At 35.3% G+C, this 25,407-nt stretch overlaps 1 protein-coding gene across 2 annotated transcripts in view; it reads left to right on the top strand.

The window, feature by feature from the left end:
- actn3b (actinin alpha 3b) overlaps positions 1 to 25,407 on the top strand; it is a 40,196-nt gene that overhangs the window by 12,411 nt on the left and 2,378 nt on the right. Inside the window, exons 2-20 of one of the 2 annotated variants that reach the window (XM_016492039.1) lie at positions 3,188 to 3,302; positions 3,979 to 4,098; positions 4,809 to 4,895; positions 5,345 to 5,432; positions 6,555 to 6,633; positions 7,027 to 7,108; positions 9,328 to 9,413; positions 9,691 to 9,783; positions 11,755 to 11,985; positions 12,216 to 12,363; positions 14,267 to 14,417; positions 15,681 to 15,789; positions 15,953 to 16,093; positions 19,481 to 19,663; positions 19,773 to 19,907; positions 20,813 to 20,992; positions 23,328 to 23,474; positions 23,547 to 23,612; positions 24,574 to 24,732. In XM_016492039.1, the coding sequence (XP_016347525.1) occupies positions 3,188 to 3,302; positions 3,979 to 4,098; positions 4,809 to 4,895; positions 5,345 to 5,432; positions 6,555 to 6,633; positions 7,027 to 7,108; positions 9,328 to 9,413; positions 9,691 to 9,783; positions 11,755 to 11,985; positions 12,216 to 12,363; positions 14,267 to 14,417; positions 15,681 to 15,789; positions 15,953 to 16,093; positions 19,481 to 19,663; positions 19,773 to 19,907; positions 20,813 to 20,992; positions 23,328 to 23,474; positions 23,547 to 23,612; positions 24,574 to 24,732 (2,400 nt within the window). Of the gene's footprint in view, positions 1 to 3,187; positions 3,303 to 3,978; positions 4,099 to 4,808; positions 4,896 to 5,137; positions 5,225 to 5,344; positions 5,433 to 6,554; positions 6,634 to 7,026; positions 7,109 to 9,327; positions 9,414 to 9,690; positions 9,784 to 11,754; positions 11,986 to 12,215; positions 12,364 to 14,266; positions 14,418 to 15,680; positions 15,790 to 15,952; positions 16,094 to 19,480; positions 19,664 to 19,772; positions 19,908 to 20,812; positions 20,993 to 23,327; positions 23,475 to 23,546; positions 23,613 to 24,573; positions 24,733 to 25,407 lie in introns of both variants that reach the window. The other variant, XM_016492040.1, reaches the window with a different exon arrangement.

The following is a 25,407-nucleotide window of genomic DNA, read 5'->3' as shown; positions in this document are numbered from 1 at the left end:
AAACTACTTTGTTTGGACTTCCAGAAAAGGACACGACTAGAAATCAGCGGTTAAGTTGTATTTACAACACTGTTCCAGAACAGTTCAACCCAAATATTCAGATGTGTGCAGCACATTTTATGGAGGATGGATGAGGACTGTTTCCTGAACCAGTAGCCTAATGCGTCTGTGGCACAACGGCTGTTTCTATAAAGTTGGGCAGTTCCAACTTTGCAAGGACATTCTGGCTGTTCTGACTCACAGACTGTGAGTACGTTTTTTATATTTAAATAATTTGCCACTGATGATTCAAACGCGCGTTTTAAGCAGTGTAGAGTAGGGCTTGTTGTTTGTTGTTTCTCTGATCACAAATGCAGACATGGTTTTATGTTTTCCTGGCGCGATGCAACGCGACAGTAAGTCATTATAATCCGTAATTATGTCCCCACTGGATGCAACAAATGCCTCATGCCTCATTTGTAATGGGTTTTATTGGTTTTGTCTCGTCTAGTGATGTCCAAATCGCGAACGAATCGTTCTTTTTAACTGGATCTTCTTAGTGAACCGGTCGAACCAGTTCACCAAATCAAACTGAATCGTTTGAAACGGTTCACGTCTCCAGTACGCACTAATCCACAAATTACTTAAGTTATTCGGTTTATAAACGTGCCTGACACTCCCTCTGACGTGAAATAAATCAATATCCCGAGTTATTCAGTTACTCCTAACAGTACATTGACTGAACTGCTAAAAGAGAACCGATGATGGGATGTGCTCCTCCTGCTGGGAGACGGCATCACAGTATGGTAAGGGGCGTAACATTTCCGTCACACGCTTGAGGCATTCGGCCAATCACAACGCACTGGATAGCTGGCCAATCACAGCACACCTCGCTTTTCAGACCGATGAGCTTTGTAGCGTTTCAGAAAGGCAGGGCATAGAGGAGAAACAATAATGTACAGTATGTGGAAAATAATGTGTTTTTTGAACCTTAAACCGCATAAACACATTTCATTACACCAAATAATGTTCTTTTTAGCAACATCATATGACCCCTTTAAGGCATTAGTTGAATCTAGGATACGACTGGAATATGAACGCTATCGAGTGAACAGCGATCATGATCTCAAGACATTGGGGATGCTAAATTGCGAAGGGATTTTTGATATCTCGAACGGTTTGCTCGTGGCGAGGCGATGAAGTTATTCTGCTGATGTTTGAGAGTAAGTGGTGTGTAAATAAGGATTTGTGGAGGATGACACCTCTTTTTTAACTGGTAGTGGGATATAAAATTAGTTTTTTGTTTGTTAATATGTTTTTAATGGTAAAATAATGGTCTCTCATTTCCTTTGTGTTCTTGTCTTGTCACTCATTTGTCTCATCTCCTTCTCTTTCTCACGTCTCGTCTTCTATCTTCTGTTCACAACTTTTGTTATCTCTTTTCTTTCTCCTCTTCTCATTTGGTCTCAACTTTATTATTTCTTCTCTTCTTTCTCAACTCGTGTTATCGCTTGTTTTCATCTCGTCTCATCTTTCTTCCTCTTTTCTGTTCCTGTCTCATTTTGGCTCTTTTTCCACTCAACTTTGATTTCTCTTTTCTTTTCTCATCTATTCACATCTTCTCTTCTTCTAATTTGGTCACTTCTCTCCTCGTTTGGTCCTATCTCTCGTTCTCTTGTCTCTAACTTATATTATCTCATTTCTTTTCTTCTCCTCTTTCTCAACTTTCATTATCTCTTCTCTTATGCCATTTTACATTCTGTTCTTATCTTATTTTGTCTCTTTTCTTCTCATTTGGTCTCATTCTCTTTTCTCTTCTCATCTCTTTTTTTCTCGACTGTTATTATCTCTTCTCTTCCCTTATCTCTCGTTCTTTTCTCTCAACTCTCATTATGTTCTTTCCTAATCTCATTTCATCTTCTATTTTCTTCTCATTTCTCATCTCAACTTTCATTATCTAATTTCTTCTCTTTTATACACATCTCTTCTCTCCTCTCTCAGCTTGTATTGTCTCTTCCCCTCTGTTTTCGTCTCCTCTTTCATTTCCCCTTCTGTTCTTGTCTCATTTTAGCTCTTCTCCTTTCTTCTCATTTGGTCTCATCTCTCATTCCCGTGTCTTTTCTCTTCGTCTCTCCTCATCTCTCTAGTTTGTGCGGTCTATATTTGGTCTCTGTGCGGTGCGTCCCACTCACTCGGCCCTACAGTGACCCCTGGCTTCCATCTCTGTTCAATCCTCCCTCCTTCCCTCTTTCAACCTTTCCATCCGTGTCTCTCTCATCAGGAACTCCTACATGTCCTGTTGTTCATCACTCCTCCTCCGCTTTCATACTTTATTCTGCCGCTCAGCACAAACAAACACACACAGACACTCATTTACATCCAGCAGCTTTGCCCCGTAACACCCACATCACTGGCACACACTGCTTCTTCTTGGCATCGCACACGCTGGAAGTGAGGGATATTTATAAGATCTCTGAATTGTAATCATCTCTGGAAACCTGCAGAAACACGCTGTAATGTGCAAATTGAAGCAATGGGGTTTAACAGGCGATTTTGTTCACATTTGCATTATTAGACGTTTAAAACATTACAATTTTAGATTATTCCTTCTCTAAAGAACAAATATCAAATATATAACAAATATATAAGAAATACTTCTCACAAATATAAGTTCACACAGAACACGCTTTTGTGAGGTACGGAACGAACACAAGGAAAACAAGTTTATTAAAAGTTAAACTTTTGACTTCTAAAAAGTATTTTTTACATAGTGAATCTGATTGTTTTTATTTACTTCTTATGGAAGAATAAAAATAAAGGTAATTGTGACTTTTTATCTCACAATTCTGACTTTTGTTTCCTCGGAATTCTGAGAAAAAGTCAGAATTGTGAGGTATAAATGCAGTTCTGAGTTTACATATTAAAAAAAGGTAATTGCGACTTTTTATTTCACAATTTCACAAAACTTTTTCATCGCATTTCTGAGTTTATCTCACAATTCTTAAAAAAAAATTAAATAGTGGAAGTGGTGGAAACAGGTTTCCATATGACTTACTTTGCTAGTTTTATCTCATGTTAAATATTATTTTATACTGTATCTAATATAGTTCTCACAACAGAACATGGTTTGTGCATGTGAAATACATTGAAAATGTAAGTTTTTTATGTTACTGATGAAAAACATTAATAATCTGTCCTTGTCTCTCAGACGTTCACGGCGTGGTGTAACTCTCATCTGCGTAAAGCGGGAACTCAGATCGAGAACATTGAAGAGGATTTCAGGAATGGCCTCAAACTCATGCTGCTGCTCGAGGTCATCTCAGGTAACGACGGGAAGATATAGGAAAGACCTCCATTATACTGATATATTAGGGTGCATTGATCTAGTGAAGCAAACGTAAGGACAGAGACTGATTAACAGAAACAGTTTAACACTACAATCATTGATATTTCATGCCACAAGTATGAAGTCGTATGCTGTAGCAAAATCAGCTGTCGTCTTGTACAGTCATATTTAACAGGTGTTTGTGACTACAGACTGAAGCAGCGTGCAATGAATGCAGCTCATGATTCATGTAATGCTTATTTTATCCTCAGAGGACAGACGAGTAGTCTCTTTTTACTTTCTTAATGCATGTTCCTGGTCTTACTGTGAACCACTCATCAGTGCATGTTATTCCTAAGCAAACAAAATATGTTCATGACTTGAAATGGCTTTCAACTGCAATCAAAACGGGTTGCATCATTTGACTTAAGTGGATTTTAAAGGCGAGATGTGCAATTTTTGAAAATAGTGTAAAAACTGTGTATTTAAAAAAATATTCAGCTGTTTGTTTTACATGTCAGAAGTAGGATAGAAAGGGCGGTAAGAGTGTTGGGGAAACCGGTTTGGAAACAGTCATTATTTGTGCAATTCCACTAGAGCTGCACACTTCACCATCAAAATAATGATCAATTTACCTCGATAACTGACACGAGTTTGGTCTGATTGATCGGCAGGTGAGAGACTGCCCAAGCCTGACAAAGGAAAGATGCGTTTCCACAAGATCGCCAACGTCAACAAAGCTCTGGATTATATCTCTAGCAAAGGAGTCAAACTGGTGTCCATTGGTGCTGAAGGTGGGAAACTTACACTAGTATTGATCTATTGAGACTAGGGCTGTCAGTTTTATAGTTAATTTAGTGCAATCAATTTTGTTCACCGAAAGAGAAATAAAGAAAATATTATACTGATAATGTAATCTCTTAAATTATTTTAGTTTAAGCAGATACACCATTGTTTAAAAGTTTGGGGTCGGTAAGATTTTTAAATGTTCTGCTCACCAGGGCTGCATTTATTTGATGGAAAAATACCGTAAAAACAGCAATATTGTGAAATATTATTACATTTTAAGATAGCCATTTTCTATTAGAATATATTTTAAAATGTAATTTATTCCTGTAATTTATTCCTTCAGAAAGCACATTTCTTATTATTATCAATGTTGAAAAAAGTTGAGCTGCTTATTATTTTTTCAGGATTCTTTGAAGAATAGAATATTAAAAGTATTAAAGTATCAATGTCTTTAAAAAAAAAAAAAACTTACTGAGACCAGACTTTTAAACAGTAGTGTGTATGTGATTAGTCATGGTTATTACATTTTTTACCATTTAATTAATTAGAATAAATGTAAATATTTAAACTGACAGCCTACTACAAACTAACAATATATTTATAAACCATAACTACATATATATATATATATATATATATATATAATATAAACTAAATGTGTAAACCGTAACAATATTAACCAACTTCGTCCAAAATTCTCTCTCTTGCTCTGCAGAGATTGTTGATGGCAATCTGAAAATGACTCTGGGAATGATCTGGACCATCATTCTCCGTTTCGCTATCCAGGACATTTCTGTGGAGGGTACAAACACACATTTGCATTTTGTCAGAGACATTCATGACACAACCGGACTGGTCATGTTACTAAAATAAATGTAAATATTTAAACTGACAGCCTACTACAAACTAACAATATATTTATAAACCATAACTACATATATATATATATATATATATATATATATATACATACTATAATGTTATTTTTAACTTGATCTAACATATATATTAACTTGATCCAAAATTCTCTCTTTTTCTCTGCAGAGATTGTTGATGGCAATTTGAAAATGACTCTGGGAATGATCTGGACCATCATTCTCCGTTTCGCTATCCAGGACATTTCTGTGGAGGGTACAAACACACATCTGTGTTGTGTCAGAGACATTGACGACACGACGTGACTGGTCATGTTACTAATTAAACACTCATTATCGCTTCATGTGAATGGTTTTCTGTTGTGTGACTCCACAGAGACGTCTGCTAAAGAGGGTCTGCTGCTGTGGTGTCAGAGGAAGACGGCCCCCTACAGGAACGTCAACGTACAGAACTTCCACATCAGGTGAGAGCGATGACAGACACAGTCAGATCTCAAGAGAAAGTTCAAACAGATAGAAAGTTCAGAACAGCATTTATTTGAAACTGAATATTTTATAACATTATAAATGTATTTGCTGTCACTTTTGGAGAAGTGAATGCATCCTTGCTGAATAAAAGTATCAATTTCTTCCCCAAACAAACAAACAAATGAATAAATAAATATATAAAACCTTACTCCAAACTTTTGAATGGTAGTGTATATGTGATTAATTAATGGTATTATATTTGATTGGATTAAATGTAAATGTTTAAAATGGTTTAAAAAAAAATTGTTTTACCAAATATAAACAAAGTTCTCAAGTCAAATTTCTCTGTGTTTACTTTATGCTGTCTTTGCCTTTCAGAAACCTCTGCAATTCAATTCAACTCACATGTGTTTGAAAAACATTCTTTATTGCACTTTATTTTCAGTTGTGATACCAAATACTATCAACGGCAATATTGTCAATATTTCTACCAGTACTTATATATTTTTTTGTAAAAAAAAATGTTTTGAAAGTCATCACTTACAACATTTAATAGACCTGAAATGCAACTAATTGGATTTTATTTATTAACAATTAATTTTTCATTATATATATATAAAACTTTTAGCTTCATTGTTTTGATACTGTTTGGCAATTGGCATCATATTTATTTATTTATTTTACTTCAAAGTTTATGATAAGCATTAGTTTTCATGCTAAACTTTTCATACTTACATGAAACACAGATTTATTAATGCATTTATTTTTATGATAACACTTAACAATAAGGTCCCATTAGTTGACGTTAGTTAATGCATTATCTAAAATTAACATGGTTAATAAAAATACTATAAACTGTTCAACTGTCAGCTCATGTATATTAAATAATATGAACAGATACAACTTTTAACTTTAGCAATGTATCAGTAAATGTTGAAATTAGCATTAACCAAGATAAATCAATGCTTGAGTATTTTTCATTGTTGGTTCTTTTTAACTAATGCATTTAACTAATGTTAACAAATGGAACCTAATTGTAAAGTTACTATTTGTCTTTCTTAATGGCTGATCAGTACTCTCTGAGAGGTTTTCTAATATGTTGTCTGTGTTGTTGTCAGCTGGAAGGATGGCCTCGCTCTGTGCGCCCTCATCCACAGACACAGACCAGACCTCATCGACTACTCTAAACTCAGAAAGGTGCCGCTTCTGTCTTTTCTACCAGTCACTCGCTCTTCAAATCTTTTACATTTATTCCCTGTGTGGAGTTTTATGCCAATTCAACACACAGTGTTTTCATTTCAATCCTCTTAATTCGAAAGGTTTATCCTTGAGTCCAAAGCTCTTGTTTTATCCAGTCAGATTATGATTTGCAGGCTCAAATGATTGATTCAGAAATCTCAAATTATTCATTATAAAACTGATAGTTCTATATAAGGCACTGTCTACAAATAGAGTACAATATAAGGCATAAAACTCTTAAAAATGACAGCATGTGTCCGTAATGCTTTTTTTAAAAAGTCACATAGCAACAAAATGTACCATAGTGATGGAAAGTGCTATGGAGTGAATGATTTTGTTGATCCTCTGAAGGACGACCCTATTGGAAACCTGAACACTGCGTTTGAGGTGGCAGAGAAGTACCTGGACATCCCAAAGATGCTGGACGCTGAAGGTGAGTCAGAGATCGCCTCTGAAATCAATCCTGTTCTGGCAGACGAGATCCTGTAATATACAATATGAGTCTGTTTGACAGGGCCTGTTTACTCTTTATGCACATGTACAGTATAATTTGATCTTAAAACTTGAAATTGTGTTTGGCTTGCTCAGTTGGGCTTTAAAAGACAATTAATATTCGGTATATTATTGATTCAGCTGCACTGATGATATTGGATGAGTACAAAACATGAACTGAATTGAGCTGAATAATGACTAACTTTGTAACATCAATACTGTTATTCAAATGAACTAAATTAACATTGAAATTAATTGAGTTGAATAACGATACTAGTGTGTTCTGTAGAGCTGCTTTACAGTTTAATTGAATTTGTCTCATAATTGATGAACTTTGCAACATTGACACTGTTATTGATCTGAATTGAATCAACATTGAACTGAATTGAACTGAATATTAATTTGCTTCTGTAGAGCTGAAATTGAATTTGTTTCATACATAATGCATTTTACAACATTATCACTGTTAATTGAGCTGAATGACTAACTTTGTAACATCAATACTGTTATTCAAATGAACTAAATTAACATTGAACCGAATTGAGTTGAATAACGATACTAGTGTGTTCTGTAGAGCTGCTTTACAGTTTAATTGAATTTGTCTCATAATTGATGAACTGTGCAACATTGACACTGTTATTGATCTGAATTGAATCAACATTGAACTGAATTGAGCTGAATATTAATTGGCTTCTGTAGAGCTGAAATTGAATTTGTTTCATAAATGATGCATTTTACAACATTATCACTGTTAATTGAACTGAATTGAGCTGAATAATGACTAACTTTGTAACATCAATACTGTTATTCAGATGAACTAAATTAACACTGAACCGAATTGAGTTGAATAACGATACTAGTGTGTTCTGTAGAGCTGCTTTACAGTTTAATTGAATTTGTCTCATAATTGATTAACTTTGCAACATTGACACTGTTATTGATCTGAATTGAATCAACGTTGAACTGAATTGAGCTGAATATTAATTGGCTTCTGTAGAGCTGAAATTGAATTTGTTTCACACATGATGCATTTTACAACATTATAACTATTAATTGAACTAAATTGAATCAACACTAAACTATAGAGCTGAATAATGATAGCTGCTTTACAGTTTAAATTGAATTAGATTCATAATTGATTAACTTTTCAACACTGACTGTTATTTTAATGAACTGAATCAACATTGAACTATATTGAACTGAATATCAGTACTATTGGCTTCTGTAACGCTGCTTTAGTGCTGAAATTATTATTTTTAAAATTAATTTTTAAATAATTGTTGAATTTTACAACATTAACACTGTTATTGAACTGATTTGAATCAACGTTGAACTAAATTGAGTTGAGTAATGACACTGTTGTCTTCTGTAGAGCTGCTTGAATTTGTTTGATAATTGATGAACTGAATCAACATTGAACTGTATTGAGCTCAATATTAATACTATTATCTTCCGTAGAGGTGCTTTCGAGCTTAAATTGGAGTCAAATATCATAAATATGACTAGATTTATGATTATAATTTGTGATACCTGTGTTGTGGGTTCCCTTTCAGTCAGTCACGTTCGACGTTACGTCAGTCGTGACTGACGAATTGGGATCTCGCCCGAGAGCCCAATCACCTTCGAGTGTTAACTAACGTGACTGACTGAAAGGGAACGTCTAGGTTACTTGTGTAACCCTCGTTCCCTGAAGGAGGGAACGGAGACGTTACGTTCCGTCGCCACAGTTGCTGTACCACCGCTGTATGGCCGGGACACATAGTCTCGGCTCCTCAGCGAAAAACTGATCTGCGTTTGCACGCGCTCTCCTTTTATACCCGCGCTGCGGGGCGGGGTGCGCGTGGCGAAACACGCACGCCAACTGTCATTGGCTTGTTTAGTTAACACTCGAAGATGATTGGGCTCTCGGGCGAGATCCCAATTCGTCAGTCACGACTGACGTAACGTCTCCGTTCCCTCCTTCAGGGAAGGAGGGTTACACAAGTAACCTAGACGATTTTAGTACTGATTTGAAATGTTACTGAATGTTATTGAAATCTCATCTTGACAAATAGATTTCTGAATTTTCATAGATAATTGTTGGCCAAGATGACCACAGACTTGCTGTAAAGGGATTTTGGTTGAACTCAACTTGATACTGTGTTTTCTTTTTGTGCTCAGACATCGTCAACACCCCTAAACCTGATGAGAAAGCCATCATGACCTACGTGTCCTGCTTTTACCATGCTTTCGCCGGTGCCGAGCAGGTAAAAGTCACCACAAGTCAAATCAGATTTGAATGAAATTTCTCAAACTAATGTTTTTCATTATTACAGTGTAAGATATGTAAACTGGGATCGGTTTGTGTAAATGACTGAAGGAAATTGATTTCAGTAATGTATTAAGCTTCCAGACGCTCTCCAGCGTAACGCAGAGTAAATGAACGTGCAAATTAAAGTAAATGAAGTGAGGAGACTTGGATACAGGCGCATTAACTCTAAACTGAATTTGTTATGCTTGCTTTCCCCGTGTCTCTGTCTCCAGGCCGAGACCGCGGCTAACAGGATCTGTAAGGTTCTGGCTGTGAACCAGGAGAACGAAAGGCTGATGGAGGAGTATGAGAAACTGGCCAGTGAGGTGAGCGTCTTTCAGAAGCTCACAGCTAAAAGCCAATGGGAATTTTTGGATTTTTGCTGAAAATAGACTCTGTGACCAACAAAGGTTTATGATTCTTACACGCTTTGTTCATCATGATAATCTTTCTTAAATTAACACAACTTGCATGTTGAAGCATAAATGCAACTGGCAGAAGTAAAAAGCTAAACATCAGTTTGCAAGAGCGCAATCATAAGCACAACGAATACTGTGAGTAGATGAGTTTAACTGACTGGCTTGATAATGTTTATTGTCCCCAAAAACCATTCAGAATAGACCATTGACTTCAGGATGATGGCTCTGGAAGTGCTAAGATGCTCACTCGTTTCTGGGTTTTAGGACTCGGAGGTTGAAAACATAGAAATACACGTTTCATACAAATATTGGCTGAAATAGTCCATTTTAATAAATGTGACCCTGGAGCACAAAAGCAGTCTTAAGTCGCTGGGGTATATTTGTAGCAATAGCCAACAATACATTGTATGGGTCAAAATTATAGATTTTTCTTTTATGCCAAAAATCATTAGGATATTAAGTAAAGATCATGTTCCATGAAGATATTTTGTAAATTTCCTACTGTAAATATATCAGAACTTAATTTTAGATTTTCTCAATATTTTGATTTTTTGCACCCTCAGATTCCAGATTTTCAAATAGTTGTATCTCGGCCAAATATCGTCCTATCCCAACAAACCATACATCAATGGAAAGCATATTTATTCAGCTTTCAGATGATGCATAAATCTCAATTTCGAAAAATTGACCCTTATGACTGGTTTTGTGGTCCAGGGTCACAAATGTGTCTGTTTTATATGAATAATTTTCAATATTCTGTTAGAAAACAACTTAAACCAGCCTAACCAGTCAGCAAGCTGGTTTCTACAGGTCAAGCTGTTGTGGTTTGATGGTTTTTAAATGTTTCAAAATATATTTATGAAAATAATATATTTTCTACTAATATATATTTTTTGGCCATTTGTTTTATAGATTTTTGAAATACAATTTTATTTTAAAATTGTATTTTAAATATGTATATTTAAAAATACAAATATATTTTTTAGTGCTGTCAAATAGTTAATCGCGATTAATTGCATCCAAAATATTTTAATAAGTAAGTTTTTATTTACATAATATATGTGTGTGTACTGTGTATATTTATTATGTATATATAAATACACACACATACAGTATATATTTTGAAAATATTTTTCTGAAATATATACATGCATGTGTGTGTATTTATATATAAATAATAAATATACACAGCACACACACATATATATTATGTAAACAAAACTTTTATTTTGGATGTGATTAATCGCGATTAATCGTTTGACAGCACTAATATTTTTAAAAGCATTAAAAAAATTACATTTCCCTATACTTTCAATCCAAGAAAATACATTCACATTTCACATTTGAAGAAAAACTTTATTTCTTGTCTACAGCATGTGTGAACATATAATACATTTGAAAAAAATATAAACAATTCAAGAATAATTTATTAAAGAATAAACATTAATGAATCATTTTGATTTCTAGTAGGCTGTTCCATCCACATTTGCATTTAGACGAAATGTGGGTTACTATAAGATTGCAAATGTATTTTCTTGCTGCTGAAATACATTTTGGCATATGAAGTTTGAAACTAAATATATTTTTCAATATCAGAAATATATTCCATTTAACTTTATTGTTAACAACATTTATTTAAAATATATTTTGGCCAGAAAAATATATTTTTTGTTTGATGGGTTGACATTTTCCTTTAATCCGTCAGCCATCTTGGATGAAAATGTCAGTGTTTTTGTGCAAATGATGCACGCAATACTGCAAACATTTTGGCTGGTAGCAATCTAGGTGGCATCTCACTAGAGTTTTGTAAGAGCCCTAATCCTGTTCCCTCTAAGACCTACATTGTCTCATGTCTCTAACTCCTCCATCTCTCTGTAGTTGTTGGAGTGGATCCGTCGCACCATCCCGTGGCTGGAGAACCGCGTGGCGGAGCAGACCATGCGCGCCATGCAGCAGAAGCTGGAGGATTTCCGCGACTACAGGCGCATCCACAAGCCTCCACGCGTTCAGGAGAAATGCCAGCTGGAGATCAACTTCAACACCCTGCAGACCAAACTCCGCCTGAGCAACCGACCGGCCTTCATGCCCTCCGAGGGGAAGATGGTGTCGGTAAGTCACGCAAAACCATCTGAAAAGTTGTTGTTTTTTCGTCTGGCTGTTCTGACCCTTCTGCATGCTGTTCCTAAGTCTTCCTAACCAGCAGTCTGGTAGAAAACTACTTGTAACTTGACAGCCAATCCCACTTCTAGAAATTCAGCCAATCAGATCAATTGATTTTGATTTGACTAATTGATTATGTTGCGATTTGAAGCTCACTGAGAAACTGTGTTTGTTTGTAGGATATTGCTAATGCATGGAAAGGTCTAGAGCAGGTAGAGAAGGGTTATGAGGAATGGCTCCTCACCGAGATCCGTCGCCTGGAGAGACTCGATCATCTGGCGGAGAAGTTCAAGCAGAAATGCTCCCTGCATGAGTCCTGGACCACAGGTAACCATGCTTAGTTTACACAAGAGTTTAAACATAATGCATAATGCGTTAGCATTCCCATTCCCAAAAATGCATGATCATTTTACACTTTTAAGAGTCAGTCGCTGGTTAAACATGTACTATTGTACAATAAAATATGTGTGATTTTTATGTTGCATACACCACTGTTTTCATATGGAGGTTAAACTCTGAGCTCTTGACACCAGTCTGCCTTAATATGCGGTCACAATTATGCTAATTTTAACAGGCAAAATCAAATCATTTAAATTGCATTCCATGTGATTGGGGATTTCACGTAAGGGCGAATGTCTTCTACATGGAGATTTCGCAAAAAACGTTTATGATTCCTACAGGTTTTGTGTGTCAAGCCAATGCAAAAAGAGTATAAACACAAATTAAAAGAGTTTTTATGAATTTTGAAGCCTGAATACAATCACCAGATGTAAAAAGCTAAAGTTAGGCTATAAACAAACTACATCACAGTCGCGTGAATTTTTATTCAGCACCACTAAGATTTTATTCAGCACCACTAAGATTTTATTCAGCAACACTAAGATTCCAACAACACTTACTTAAAATCTTAATTAACTTAAAAGTTAATTTTGAGTTAAAATAGTTTGCAAGAGCGTGTGTGTATAAACACATCAAGACTGTAAAAGTGGACTTTAAACGAGTTTGGGGAAATCTTTCGGCCAAGCAGTAAAATTCGTCTACTCACTACATGAACATACAATGTCTACAATACCTGGAGAAAGCTATGCGTTAGCATTCCTATTCCCAAAAATACTGGTTCATTTCACACTTTTAGGAGCTTTACAAAAAAATCAGTAATTGGTTAAACATCTACTATTGTACAATAAAATGTGACCCTGGAGAACAAAAGCAGTCTTAAGTCGCTGGGGTATATTTGTAGCAATAGCCAACAATACATTGTATGGGTCAAAATTATCGATTTTTCTTTTATGCCAAAAATCATTAGGATATTAAGTAAAGATCATGTTCCATGAAGATATTTTGTAAATTTCCTACCATAAATATATCAAAACTTAATTTTTGATTAGTAATATTCATTGCTAAGAACTTCATTTGGACAACTTTAAAGGCGATATTCTCAATATTTCGATTTTTTTGCACCCTCAGATTCCAGATTTTCAAATAGTTGTATCTCGGCCAAATATTATCCTATCCTAACAAACCATTACGTCAATGGAAAGCTTATTTATTCAGCTTTCAGATGATGTATAAATCTCAATTTTGAAAAATTATGACACTTATGACTGGTTTTGTGGTCCAGGGCCACAAATATGTGTGATTTTTATATTGCATACACCACTGTTTTCATATAAAGGTTAAACTCTGAGCTCTTGACACCAGTCTGCCTTAAGATGCGGTCACATTTATCATTGTTTGGCCATTTTTTTAGGCGAAGTCCCGTCATTTTAATTGGAATCATGTGATTTGGAATTTCATGCGAGTGCGAAAGATATCGCAACAAAAGTTTACAATTCTTAGATATTTTGTGCTTCAAGATCTTCACAAATGAACACATTTTATGAACTTTGAAGCCTAAGAAGAATCAGCAGAATTAAGAATCTAAAGTTAGGCTATAAACGAAGTGCACCACGGTCACATGACAGCATCACCAACACTAAGCTTCCAACAACTTTCAGTCTGTAATTAAACTCTACAAGATGGGAAGTTTGCAAGAGGCTGTTAAAGTGGACTAGTGAGTAGGTGAGTTTTACTGCAAAATTGCACGGATCCAAGAGAAAACCAACCAACAGAAAGCTGCTTGGTTTGAAATCGACTTCTGTGTGAGCTGAGCTTCATATATCTCTATGCTATAATCATTTCAGAGCTCGCGACCATTCTTGCATTTCTGATTTGACGCCTCTGTTTGCAGGAAAGGAGCACCTGCTGTCTCAGAAGGACTATGAGACGGCCTCTCTGATGGAGATCAGGGCTCTGATGAGGAAGCACGAGGCGTTTGAGAGCGACCTGGCTGCCCACCAGGACCGAGTGGAGCAGATTGCAGCCATCGCTCAAGAGCTGAAGTAAGTAACACAGAACGTTTTAATGGGGGAACCTCACCGAACCTCATATTTCAATGCAAAATCAAAAAATATTTTGTATAAAAACAAAAAAAAAGCCTGTTTTTTTCTATTTTGACGTGATTTTCATTGTAATTAATTCTCATTTCCATTATGCAAAAATAATTTTAAAAAATAAATAAATATAAAACAATAAAATAAAAGTATACAATACATAACATTGTATCTTTTGAAATACAGGAATGGGAATCAGCATTGAGAGTAACTGTCATTACCCAAAAAAGAAACTCAAAAGTAAAATGTTTCATTGTGGTAACTGAGAATTTCACTGAAAATATGCTTAATTGTCATAAAAATAAAACCACAAAATGGTCATAAACTAGCCTCGTATTCTTAATGCGAAATAAAAAGTTTATTCAAGTGTGCTATAAGTATACTTTTTTTTAAACATTAAAAATGAGCATACTTGCAATCTGTTTTTAAAGTATTCATTAGAGATATTCTTAGCAAAATTATACTGAAGTATACTTAGCTTAAAAGTCTATGTTTACTTGGCCTACTTGTACATAATCTTTTGATTTTGAGATATACTTAAAGTATAATTAAGTATTCTAAATATACTTAGCTTGTGTTTACTTACAAGTGTAATACAACAACTAAACTAGTAGTTTACTCACAGTATACTTCAGTGTACGTTCATAAACTAAACCGTGGGCTAATAGTTTAAAACTAGTAAAAAATAACAGTAAAAATAAGTTCACTTGTAGTATAGTACACATTGTGAACTGATTTTACTTCTGGTTAAAGTTCACTACTGGAACACTTAAAAGTATTCTTTTATGAACTAAAAAGGTGGGACAATTTAGTCTCAAGAAGTATTGAAATAGTGCACTTATACATTTGCTACATGCATATTAGTAAATATATAGTATTCTTAGGAAAAAAGGTACAAAAGCTGTCACTAGGGTGGTGCCTTTTCAAATGTGTACCGTTTAGGAATTCATATGTACACTTTAGGTACTAATATGTACCTTTACGATACTTATATGCACCTTTTAGGGGTAAATATGGTACAGTGGTGTACCTTTTGAAAGGGTACTGTCCCAGTGACAGCTTTTGTACCTTTATTTCTGAGATTGTGAGGTATACTTCTTTTGGTTTTGGAGTGAAAACCTGGACATTTTCATGGGGTTCAACATTTAAAACAACAGGCTTTATGCAGGAACTCCATACAAGGTGCTCAGATCTGTTTGACTCTCTGTCTAGTGAGTTAGACTATCATGATGCTGCTTCAGTGAACACCCGCTGCCAGGGCATCTGTGACCAGTGGGACAACCTGGGAACCCTGACCCAGAAGAGAAGAGACGCTCTAGAGGTGCACAAACACTTTACACACTCCAAACAAACTCATGCTACAGTGTGAAGGCAAATATTAGATGCCCACTATAAAGGTGCAACTGGAAAACCAGCCCTAGTATTTGTAGAAAAGTACATTATTTGTAACTGGTTCGAGCTGATTCTGCTCTTTCATCCTGCAGCGTGTAGAAAAACTTTGGGAGACGATTGATCAGCTGTACCTGGAGTTCGCCAAGAGGGCGGCGCCCTTCAACAACTGGATGGATGGAGCCATGGAGGATCTGCAGGACATGTTCATCGTGCACAGCATTGAGGAAATCCAGGTCAGCAGTGTGAAGCTTTATGCAAAAATTATTTAAAATATATTTCAAATATTTAAATACATACGCTTAAGAAAAGTATAGTTAAGTATTCTCAGTATATTTGGCTTGTAGTTGTGATTAATAATATAATATAAAAGTATAACAAAGTATAATATAAAAACTATTAGACTATTGGTTTACTGAGAGTATACTTCAAAGTGTACTTAAACAAAAATAATTGGCTATAAGTATAAAACTAGTGAACTAACAGTAAATCCACAAGTTCACTTATAGTAATAACTCACAGTTTAGTTTTACCAATATTTTAGAACTAGTTAAAGTTTACTACACTCAAAAGTATACTTTTATTAACTTAAAAGTGGGCTAATTTAGTTCCAAGAAGTATTGAAACAGTGCTCTTACAACTTACAAGTATGCTACTAGTAAATTCATATTAGTATACTTACTACATAAAGAATACTTGGAAGCTATACTTCAAGTTTACTAAAATTAAAGTATACTACTTTTTTCTTTTGGTTTTAGAATAAAATTTGAAATGTGACCTGAATATTGTCATAAGGTTCGATAATGAAACTATACATTACATGCACAAAATTATGAATTTGTTCCCTCGTTTTAGTAAATCGTGGCCATGTTTTTGTATTAAATCAAAACGAGGGACTGAATTTGTACAACATGGCCATGATTTACTAAAACTAGGGAATGAATTAATTCGTGGCCACAATAAATGTATTTTTGTCCGCATGTCATGCGAGGCTCTGTAATAATACTGGTGCAGGTTTAAAGCGAACACAAAACAGCATTAGAAATTAATTTAACTTCTGTCATGTGATGCATTTCCAAGTGCAGTAGAATATTCTGCATGAAATAATGTGATAATATTTTCAGCAGAATGGAAATGTCATTTCTGAGATGCAGAATGTGTTTACTTTTTGATGAACAGTTTTTTGAATGACATGCCCTGATGAATTTGGAATAATATGGCCTGTTTCATAGCAGAGTGTATTTATTTCAGCGCCCACATTTACAGGCTGCATTATTCACATCGCAGGCTGCATACGTAAGCTTCGTATTTGTAGACTTTTAGTGTCTATTTTTGTAGCATGTAACTGAAGCAGAAAACACTGTAATGCACTACAAACCTATTTATCAACACCATCTTGTGCAGTGCTGGCTTTTATGAAGCAACGTGAAACTACTCACCCATTATTTGATAAAAGACATGCACACGAACAGCACTTTCTATTCTGAATAACTGTTTATTATTTATGATGGTTATTAAAGGAAAACACTCAGTGAGTAGCCCAGAAAACACGTTATTTTCTGTAGAGAGCAGCAGCTCATGTACAGACACTTTTTGTGGCAAAGTAAGACTTCGCACTGTTCCTGTTAGTAGTGTGAGATGCGTCTGTTATCTATATTATCTATAGATCTATAAAGCAATTAAAGATCTATCTCTTTATAATCGCTGGAGCAGTGCGAGTCTATCAGTGATTTGATTTCTGCGTTTTCACCAAAACTCCTGTTATACACAGTTTACACTGCTCAATGAGTCTTTTATTTATATTGTGATTCCATTGTGATGGTTATGATGAAAGTAGCCTATTTGCGAGATTGCAGAAATCGCGTTGCATTAAGGAGATCATTAGCTACGTTTCCATCCACCTATTTTTATGCGCATTTTGGGATATCGCATAAAAAAGGGCTGAATGGAAATGCCAAGAGGAACGTAAATTCTAAAAATGTGCATAAGCACTAAACTGAGTCAGATAATCTTTATCTGATAAGAAAACGTGCACATAAACAGTAGTGGAAACACTTTAACCTAGAGATGGCTGACGTGAAACTGACGTTTCGACACGGTGTCGAGATCCCGAAGCGCAGATGTTTCAAAACACTGCTCCGAAGTGTGATTCGAAACCCCCATGTCACGTGACTAAGGCGAATCAAAGCATCGGGGCGTTTCCCGAGTGTTTCGAGACCCGAATCTGCTTTTGATCGACAGGGTCGGGAGCAAACCACACAATCGCACATGTCTTAACCTAACTCCCGCAAAGTATAAAAGTTGAGTTAATGCAGCAGAACAATTAATATATTTGAATAAAAATCTTTATATGTAAAAAATGCCAGACGTTGTGGCTTGATGTCTTTTATTAATGTTATTTTTTCATGACCAAAATAACATATTTAAAATAACATATAACATAATAAAGAGTTCATTCAGTTGTCAGAGAGATGTTACAAAACATTACAAGAACAGAACAATAAAAGCCCAACTTTTAAATATATTTATTATAATGCTTTACTCGGGATTCAAACCTAAAGTGGCAAGTTCTGACAACATGCCAGTCGAGCACAATAACCACTCGACTGTCGAATACAACATATACGTTATAATTCGTCAATTCGCTCAACTAATTCGTTGTCAATGCTGTTTCAGAGCTATACTTGAAAATTACCACTAGGTGTCACCATAGAGACGGGTGTCGAATTGTTTCGAAGCATCGGCATATTTGCTTCGACTGTTTCAGTGTTTCATGTAGCCTCGCTTTGCCCACCCCTACTTTTACCAAATAAATTCCTTGATCTGCATCAAAAAATCATGTGAATTTGCACGATGGGAATTGTTGTTTGGTCATTCTGAAGCCTGTCGTCAAAATGGTTCGTATAATTACGAACTAATTAATTACTGTCTTTCACGACTGCGTATCTTGTTTCAAATGTGGAAAGACGTCAATACACACCATTTTTCAAGTCCACCGACGTTAATCTACCCTCCCGTCTGGTTTGTTTGTCGGACAAAATGGCAGATTCAGCGTTATGATTGGTCAGATCGCCTGTCAATCAAACTCTCTTCCCAGTCTGTCTCGAACATGCTGTTTAGGTCCCGTTTCAATGAAGACCCGCCTTCCGAAACACGAAATGTGCTCTGATTGGTCAGCTGGCCCAGTGCGTTGTGATTGGTGAACCGCTCAGAGCGAGTTCTGGAAATGACACGCCCCTTACCATAACAGCGAGTTTCATCTGCTCAGCTGTAAATATTAACAATGGCGCCAATTTTGCCATCACAGTCTATGGTCTCTAACACAGCTCACCCAGGCAAAATATTTTTTTGCATATTCAGTGGGCGGGAATTATTTAAATGAGTGATACTGTAAAAAAGCGTGCTGTAGTCCAAACGAGTCGTTTGCTGTAGTTCTTGAAGTGTTTTCTGTTAGAGAGAATATCACCCTTTTGAGTGAACTTTGAGTTTTGTAGCCTTGCAGATCTTTTTTTACGCTCAAACAGCAACATTACACACTAACTAAAGGTGAAAAAAAGTGAAAAAGCATAATAGTACCCCTTTAACTACACCTGTAATGTTGTTAATCTCCATTTGTCTTTCAGAGTCTGATAACAGCTCACGACCAGTACAAGGCCACCCTGCCAGAAGCCGATAAGGAGCGCATAGCCATCATGGGCATCCAGAACGAGATCACAAAGATTGCTCAGACCTACGGCATCAAGCTGGTCGGAGTCAATCCATACACGGTCCTCAGCCCACAGGACATCACCAACAAATGGGAGGCTGTGAGTACAGAGTACAAACACAGTCCAAAGCTCATGGCTAGTCATTTACTTCACTTCTGGACGCATAAAGAGACTCAGATGTGTGTTTCTGATCTGTCGCCCCCTGCAGGTGAAGCAGCTGGTTCCCCATAGAGACCAGATGCTGCAGGAGGAGGTTGCCAGGCAACAGGCCAATGAGAGGCTGAGGCGCTCGTTCGCCGCTCAGGCCAACATCATCGGACCTTGGATTCAGACCAAGATGGAGGTGAGCTTATTCAACACAAAACCATGAGATGTTGGGGGTGAAGAACCAGATTTAAGGAAGTTACATTGGTATTAGTGTTGGGAAGTTACTAAAAGCAATAATCAAACGCGCTCTCCCAAACGTCCACTCTTCTTTTCAATCAACTGATTTGTTTTGCCAGTTCATATGCAGTAAATGAAGAAATCTGATGCAACATGCCACGAATGGACACTTTTCATTCATTTTACATTTTACTTTAATCTGAATAGCCATAATAGATTTGATTTAGTTTAGTTCTGCTGGGGCATTTTTTGCTCCTTTATCTTGAATTTGAGGGGCATTTTTGATCATTTTGGTTGCACTTTAGCCCCCATTCATTTCCAAAAACACAATTTTCAAGTTGTGACCATATTTTTCATTTTAATTTTAGTTAGTTTTGGACATTTTGCTGTGTTTTTGTCATTTTTATTAGCTTTTTTTTAATTTCACTTTATTTAGAATTATTTTTATATTTTCAGTTTTCATTTTAATTTTAGTCAACATTTTGGTATTTTTGTCATTTTTTATTTTTTTTTTTTTATTATTTCACTTTAATCTCGACAGCCATAATAGATTTAGTTTAGTTGTTCTGGGACATTTTTTTTCTTGAATTTGGGGGGCATTTTTGATCATTTTAGTGGCACTTTTGCTTCAAGCCTCCGTTCATTTCTGCAAACTTAACTTTCAAGGGTATCAGTTTTGGGAAGAAACTAAAAGTAAAGCATAAATTTAAACTAAATAAAAATATAAATGTTTCCTTGCCAGCTAGCTTAAATTGAATATGTTATATGTTTAGCTTGGTTAAGCTTCTTGACTTGTTTGCGATTTCATTTTTCTCTTTTAATGCACATTTGTTCACCTATTCTCTCTCGGTTTGCTGTTATTAGGAGATCGGTCACGTGTCGGTGGATATCACTGGCTCTCTGGAGGAACAGATGAATAATCTGAAGCAGTACGAGCAGAACATCATCAACTACAAATCCAACATTGACAAACTGGAGGGAGATCACCAGCTCATTCAGGAGGCGCTCGTCTTCGACAACAAACACACCAACTACACCATGGAGGTATTCATACAGAGGATGAATGTTACAAACACAGGCTTCATTTTCAGAAGGATCACATCATTGCTAGTGCAAAATTTTGTTTTGTGTTATGGGGGCTTTTAAAAAGGTCATTTAAAACACATATTGGTCCTATAGCGGGATAAGTTGTCACCAGTGTTGGGAAGGTTACTTTGAAAATGTAATAGGTTACAGATTACAAGTTACCCTATTTAAAATGTAATAGTAGTGTAACTTTTTAAATTACTTTATTAAAGTAATGTAACTGATTACTTTTGATTACTTTTTGATTACTTTTCTAAATTTCTAATGAATGTTTTCAACTGTTAATCATTTTCAAACATTTACACCATGCAGCGTTAACCTTACGGTAGTGCTCAACACTGATTACTGTCAGACTTTCAAAATCCTTCAGCACTTGAATTAAGATGATAATAACTGAACACATCCACTACAAAATCAGACTTTAGTACCGCCTTTTACTTTGAGATTGATCTGAAGTTCAATGCAGATTTAAAATCATAAGAAATAATTTACTGATACTGTTTTTGAAACCAAATCTTCACATAACTACAGGAAACTCTGCATCTAACAATGCTTTGAAAAAAAAAACAGTTCATTGAAAAAATAAAGTAAAAGCATATACATCAACCCAAATGTGGTTATAACAATAATCATAATTAATTAATAATAAAGAAATTGTAAAATGCTCATGAAGTGACTCAGAGCAGTTCTAGAGATTATGTTTGTGTGTTCATGCACTCATATATATTGAGATGGCTGAAAAGACCACGAGCGATACACATGCACGCTTAAATGAAACCGCGCATCTGCACCATTCATTTCCACGAGGTGCGGATTGGGAAAATATCCTCCTGAGAACCAGAAATAAAAAGCTTTGTGAATTTAGTATTTTTTCATGTCATTACATTGTTTAGAGCAGTGAATCTCAACCTTTTGGCGTACCGGACCCCAGTCCAATTCAGAACCATCCTCAAGGACCCCCAGAACAAAATTGACTCGTATCATTTGTGTCTTTGTGAGGACCAAATGCAGTCAAGTATAATTCAAGTTAGCTGACTTGTCCAGTATTTGGCCATATCATCAGCTATATTGGATTTTTCTTTCATGGGAACATGTCATGTCAAAATATACAAAATTTATACAAAAATGTATACTTTATACGGACCCCCTGGCCTTATGTCAAGGACCACTAGGGGTCCACGGACCCCTGGTTGAGAAACACTGGTTTAGAGCATAAGAAAAAATGGTAAAATATCATTTTTGAAAAATTATATTTTATTCATATGTTACTCAGTTTTTCTAAAAAATAAAATGACAAGAATAGACATGAAAAGGCAAAAACAATGGGAATTGTTTTTAAATCACCAATCAATTTTTAGGTTTCAGGATTTCAGAGAAATTCACTAAAATATAATGTCCACTACAGAGGCAAAAACTCCATAGCTGGGTCTCAGGAGGATATTTCAGGCTGGGAAATCTCACACTCATCCAGGCCATCCCATACACCCAAACAAATTCTAAAACACAGACAACCCTATTTTTTGTATGGCCATCACAAAAACTCCTTAGGCTGGGGACATGCAAAATAATTAAAAGTTCTCTCCTGAACTGCACCTTCACTTCCATTTTAATTTTCAGTCTCTTTATTTTGCCCTGATATCTCTATGTCTCTCACATGACTTTAATACTCAAGATTTAACAAAATTATTCTTTCTAAATTGCCTATATGTCAAAATTAGTACAATAATAACTATTACAATATCTTTATAGAAAAATCATAATACTGAACATGAGTCATATTTTTCCCTTACAAAAATTATCCATGATTTTATTATAGTAAATTTTATTTTATTTTTTTTATTATTTTCAAATATAAAAACTAAGGTAAAAAAAGTCAAAACATGTATGTATTTAATGTTTTAAATTTTCTGTTCATTTTTAAAATACATTTTTAGCTAAATTTAAATAGAAAAACTATTATGAATCACAAAGAAAAAAAATCTGCAAACAGCAAACAAACGAAAGATAATTTACTTTTTTCTTTTTTTTTTTTAACAATTCATTAATGATAAACCTAGTCTCCCCTATATATTTTAATGACAGTGTTCATAATAATATTTAGTTTAATAATAATATAAAGTTTTATTTGTATAATGCCTTCACCAAAATTAAAACAATTAACCAGAGCTTGCATAACAAATCCACATTACACACAGAACACTTAAGTGTTATGAGAGGAATGATGAATGTTCAAGAGCCTGCAACAATTCAAGATGGCACTGTTTCTGGCATCATCCGTCATTCCCTCCTCCAGCACATCCGTGTGGGCTGGGAGCAGCTGCTCACCACCATCGCTCGCACCATCAACGAGGTGGAGAACCAGATCCTGACCCGCGACGCCAAGGGCATCAGCCAGGAGCAACTCAATGAGTTCAGAGCCTCCTTCAACCACTTCGACAGGGTCAGTGAGATGCTCATCCACACTCATGTGTGACCGTATGCAAGGGGACTCATTACTGTTTTTAACTTTCAGAAGAGAAACGGCATGATGGACCCCGATGATTTCCGCGCATGTCTGATCTCTATGGGTTACGATCTGGTGAGTGACGAGAAAACTCCGCCCACTAACAATCATCTATATCAATGTTACAAGTGCACTGTGACAAAATCCTTCATCCTTACCAAACTACATGGCACATGCAGTTCATAAATTTGGGATCGTTCACTATAGCTGCATTTATTTGATCAAAAATACAGTAAAAATAGTTAAATATTATTACAATTTCAAATAAGTGTTTTCTATTTGAACGTATTATAAAATATAATTTATTCCTGTGATCAAATCTGTATTTTCAGCATCATTCCTCCAGTCTTCAGTGTCACATGATCTTCAGAAATCATTCTAATATGCTGATTTACTGCTTGAGAAACTTATCAATATTGAAAACAGTTGTGTGCTGCCTCATATTTTTGTGATACATTTACTTCGAGATTTCTTGATGAATAGGAAAAACAGCATTTATTTGAAATTGAAATTTTTGTACCGTTAAAAATGTCTTTTTAAAGTCAATTTTGAACAATATAATAAATCTTTGCAGAATAAAAATATACATTTCTTTAAAAAATCGTAATGACCCCAAACATTTGAACTGTAGTGTATTTTTTTAATTCTCAAATACTTTGTCAACAGTATAAATACATTTTTGTGTCATATTATTTGGAAACATGATTCAACATAAAAAATGTAAAAAAAATAAAAAAAATATTATAAACAATTTTTTTTTTAATTTAAAAAACGTCCAAAATAAAGGTAGGCCTATCACACAGTTGAATATTTTGTTAGCCAAAAACGATTTTTTTTTTATTGTTAATTTGGCATCTTTTTAAAAGGCTTCATTCTTTTTAGTTAAGCATAATTTTTGCAGCAAACCTCATAATGAATCATTTATATTTTGCCAACATCTACCAGGATTAATTTCAATCTCAGTAGGTGCTTTGCTGGACACCAATAAGCACAGAATTAAATGTGTATCTTGAACCTGATTGGTCGTTTCTGTCAGGGTGAGGTGGAGTTCGCCCGCATCATGACCCTGGTGGACCCCAACAACACGGGAGTAGTGACCTTCCAGGCCTTCATCGACTTCATGACACGCGAGACCGCTGAAACAGACACTGCTGAACAGGTCATGGCCTCCTTCAAGATCCTGGCCTCCGACAAGGTGAGATCAAGATCCAGTGTTGCTTCTCTTTAATCCATTTGTGTCTGTATGGCAAGCCAACTTAACCTTTAATCCTTTAAATGTACTATATCTATTTTCATGTGATTAGTACTGATTTTTTTAGCTACTAGTATCTGTTCCATTAGGTGCTAGTACTTATTCATTAGCTACTACTGCTTATCCTTTAGGTACTAGTACATTTTAAAAGAGACTAGTACTAGATACTAGTTCTTATTTTTTAGTTACTAGTACTAATATTGAAAGCTGTTTAATATTTAATCCTTAAAACATACTAATATCTATTTTCATGCTACTAGTACTGATTTTTATTTTATTTTTTGCTACTAGTATCTGTTCCATTAGGTGCTAGTACTTATTCATTAGCTACTACTGCTTATCCTTTAGGTACTAGTACATTTTAATAGAGACTAGTACTAGATACTAGTTCTTATTTTTTAGTTACTAGTACTAATATTGAAAGCTGTTTAATATTTAATCCTTAAAACATACTAATATCTATTTTCATGCTACTAGTACTGATTTTTTTTTTTTGCTACTAGTATCTGTTCTATTAGGTGCTAGTACTTATTCATTAGCTACTAGTGCTTATCCTTTAGGCCAGTGGTTCTCAACCCACGGCCCGCGGCCCGCATGCGGCCCGTCACGAATTAAAAT

Source organism: Sinocyclocheilus anshuiensis, unplaced genomic scaffold (genome assembly GCF_001515605.1).
Source record: "Sinocyclocheilus anshuiensis isolate Anshui unplaced genomic scaffold, SAMN03320099.WGS_v1.1 scaffold674, whole genome shotgun sequence".
NCBI classification, from domain to species: domain Eukaryota; kingdom Metazoa; phylum Chordata; class Actinopteri; order Cypriniformes; family Cyprinidae; genus Sinocyclocheilus; species Sinocyclocheilus anshuiensis.
The sequence above is the reverse complement of the archived record's forward strand: the minus strand, read 5'-3'. Positions and strand labels throughout refer to the sequence as shown.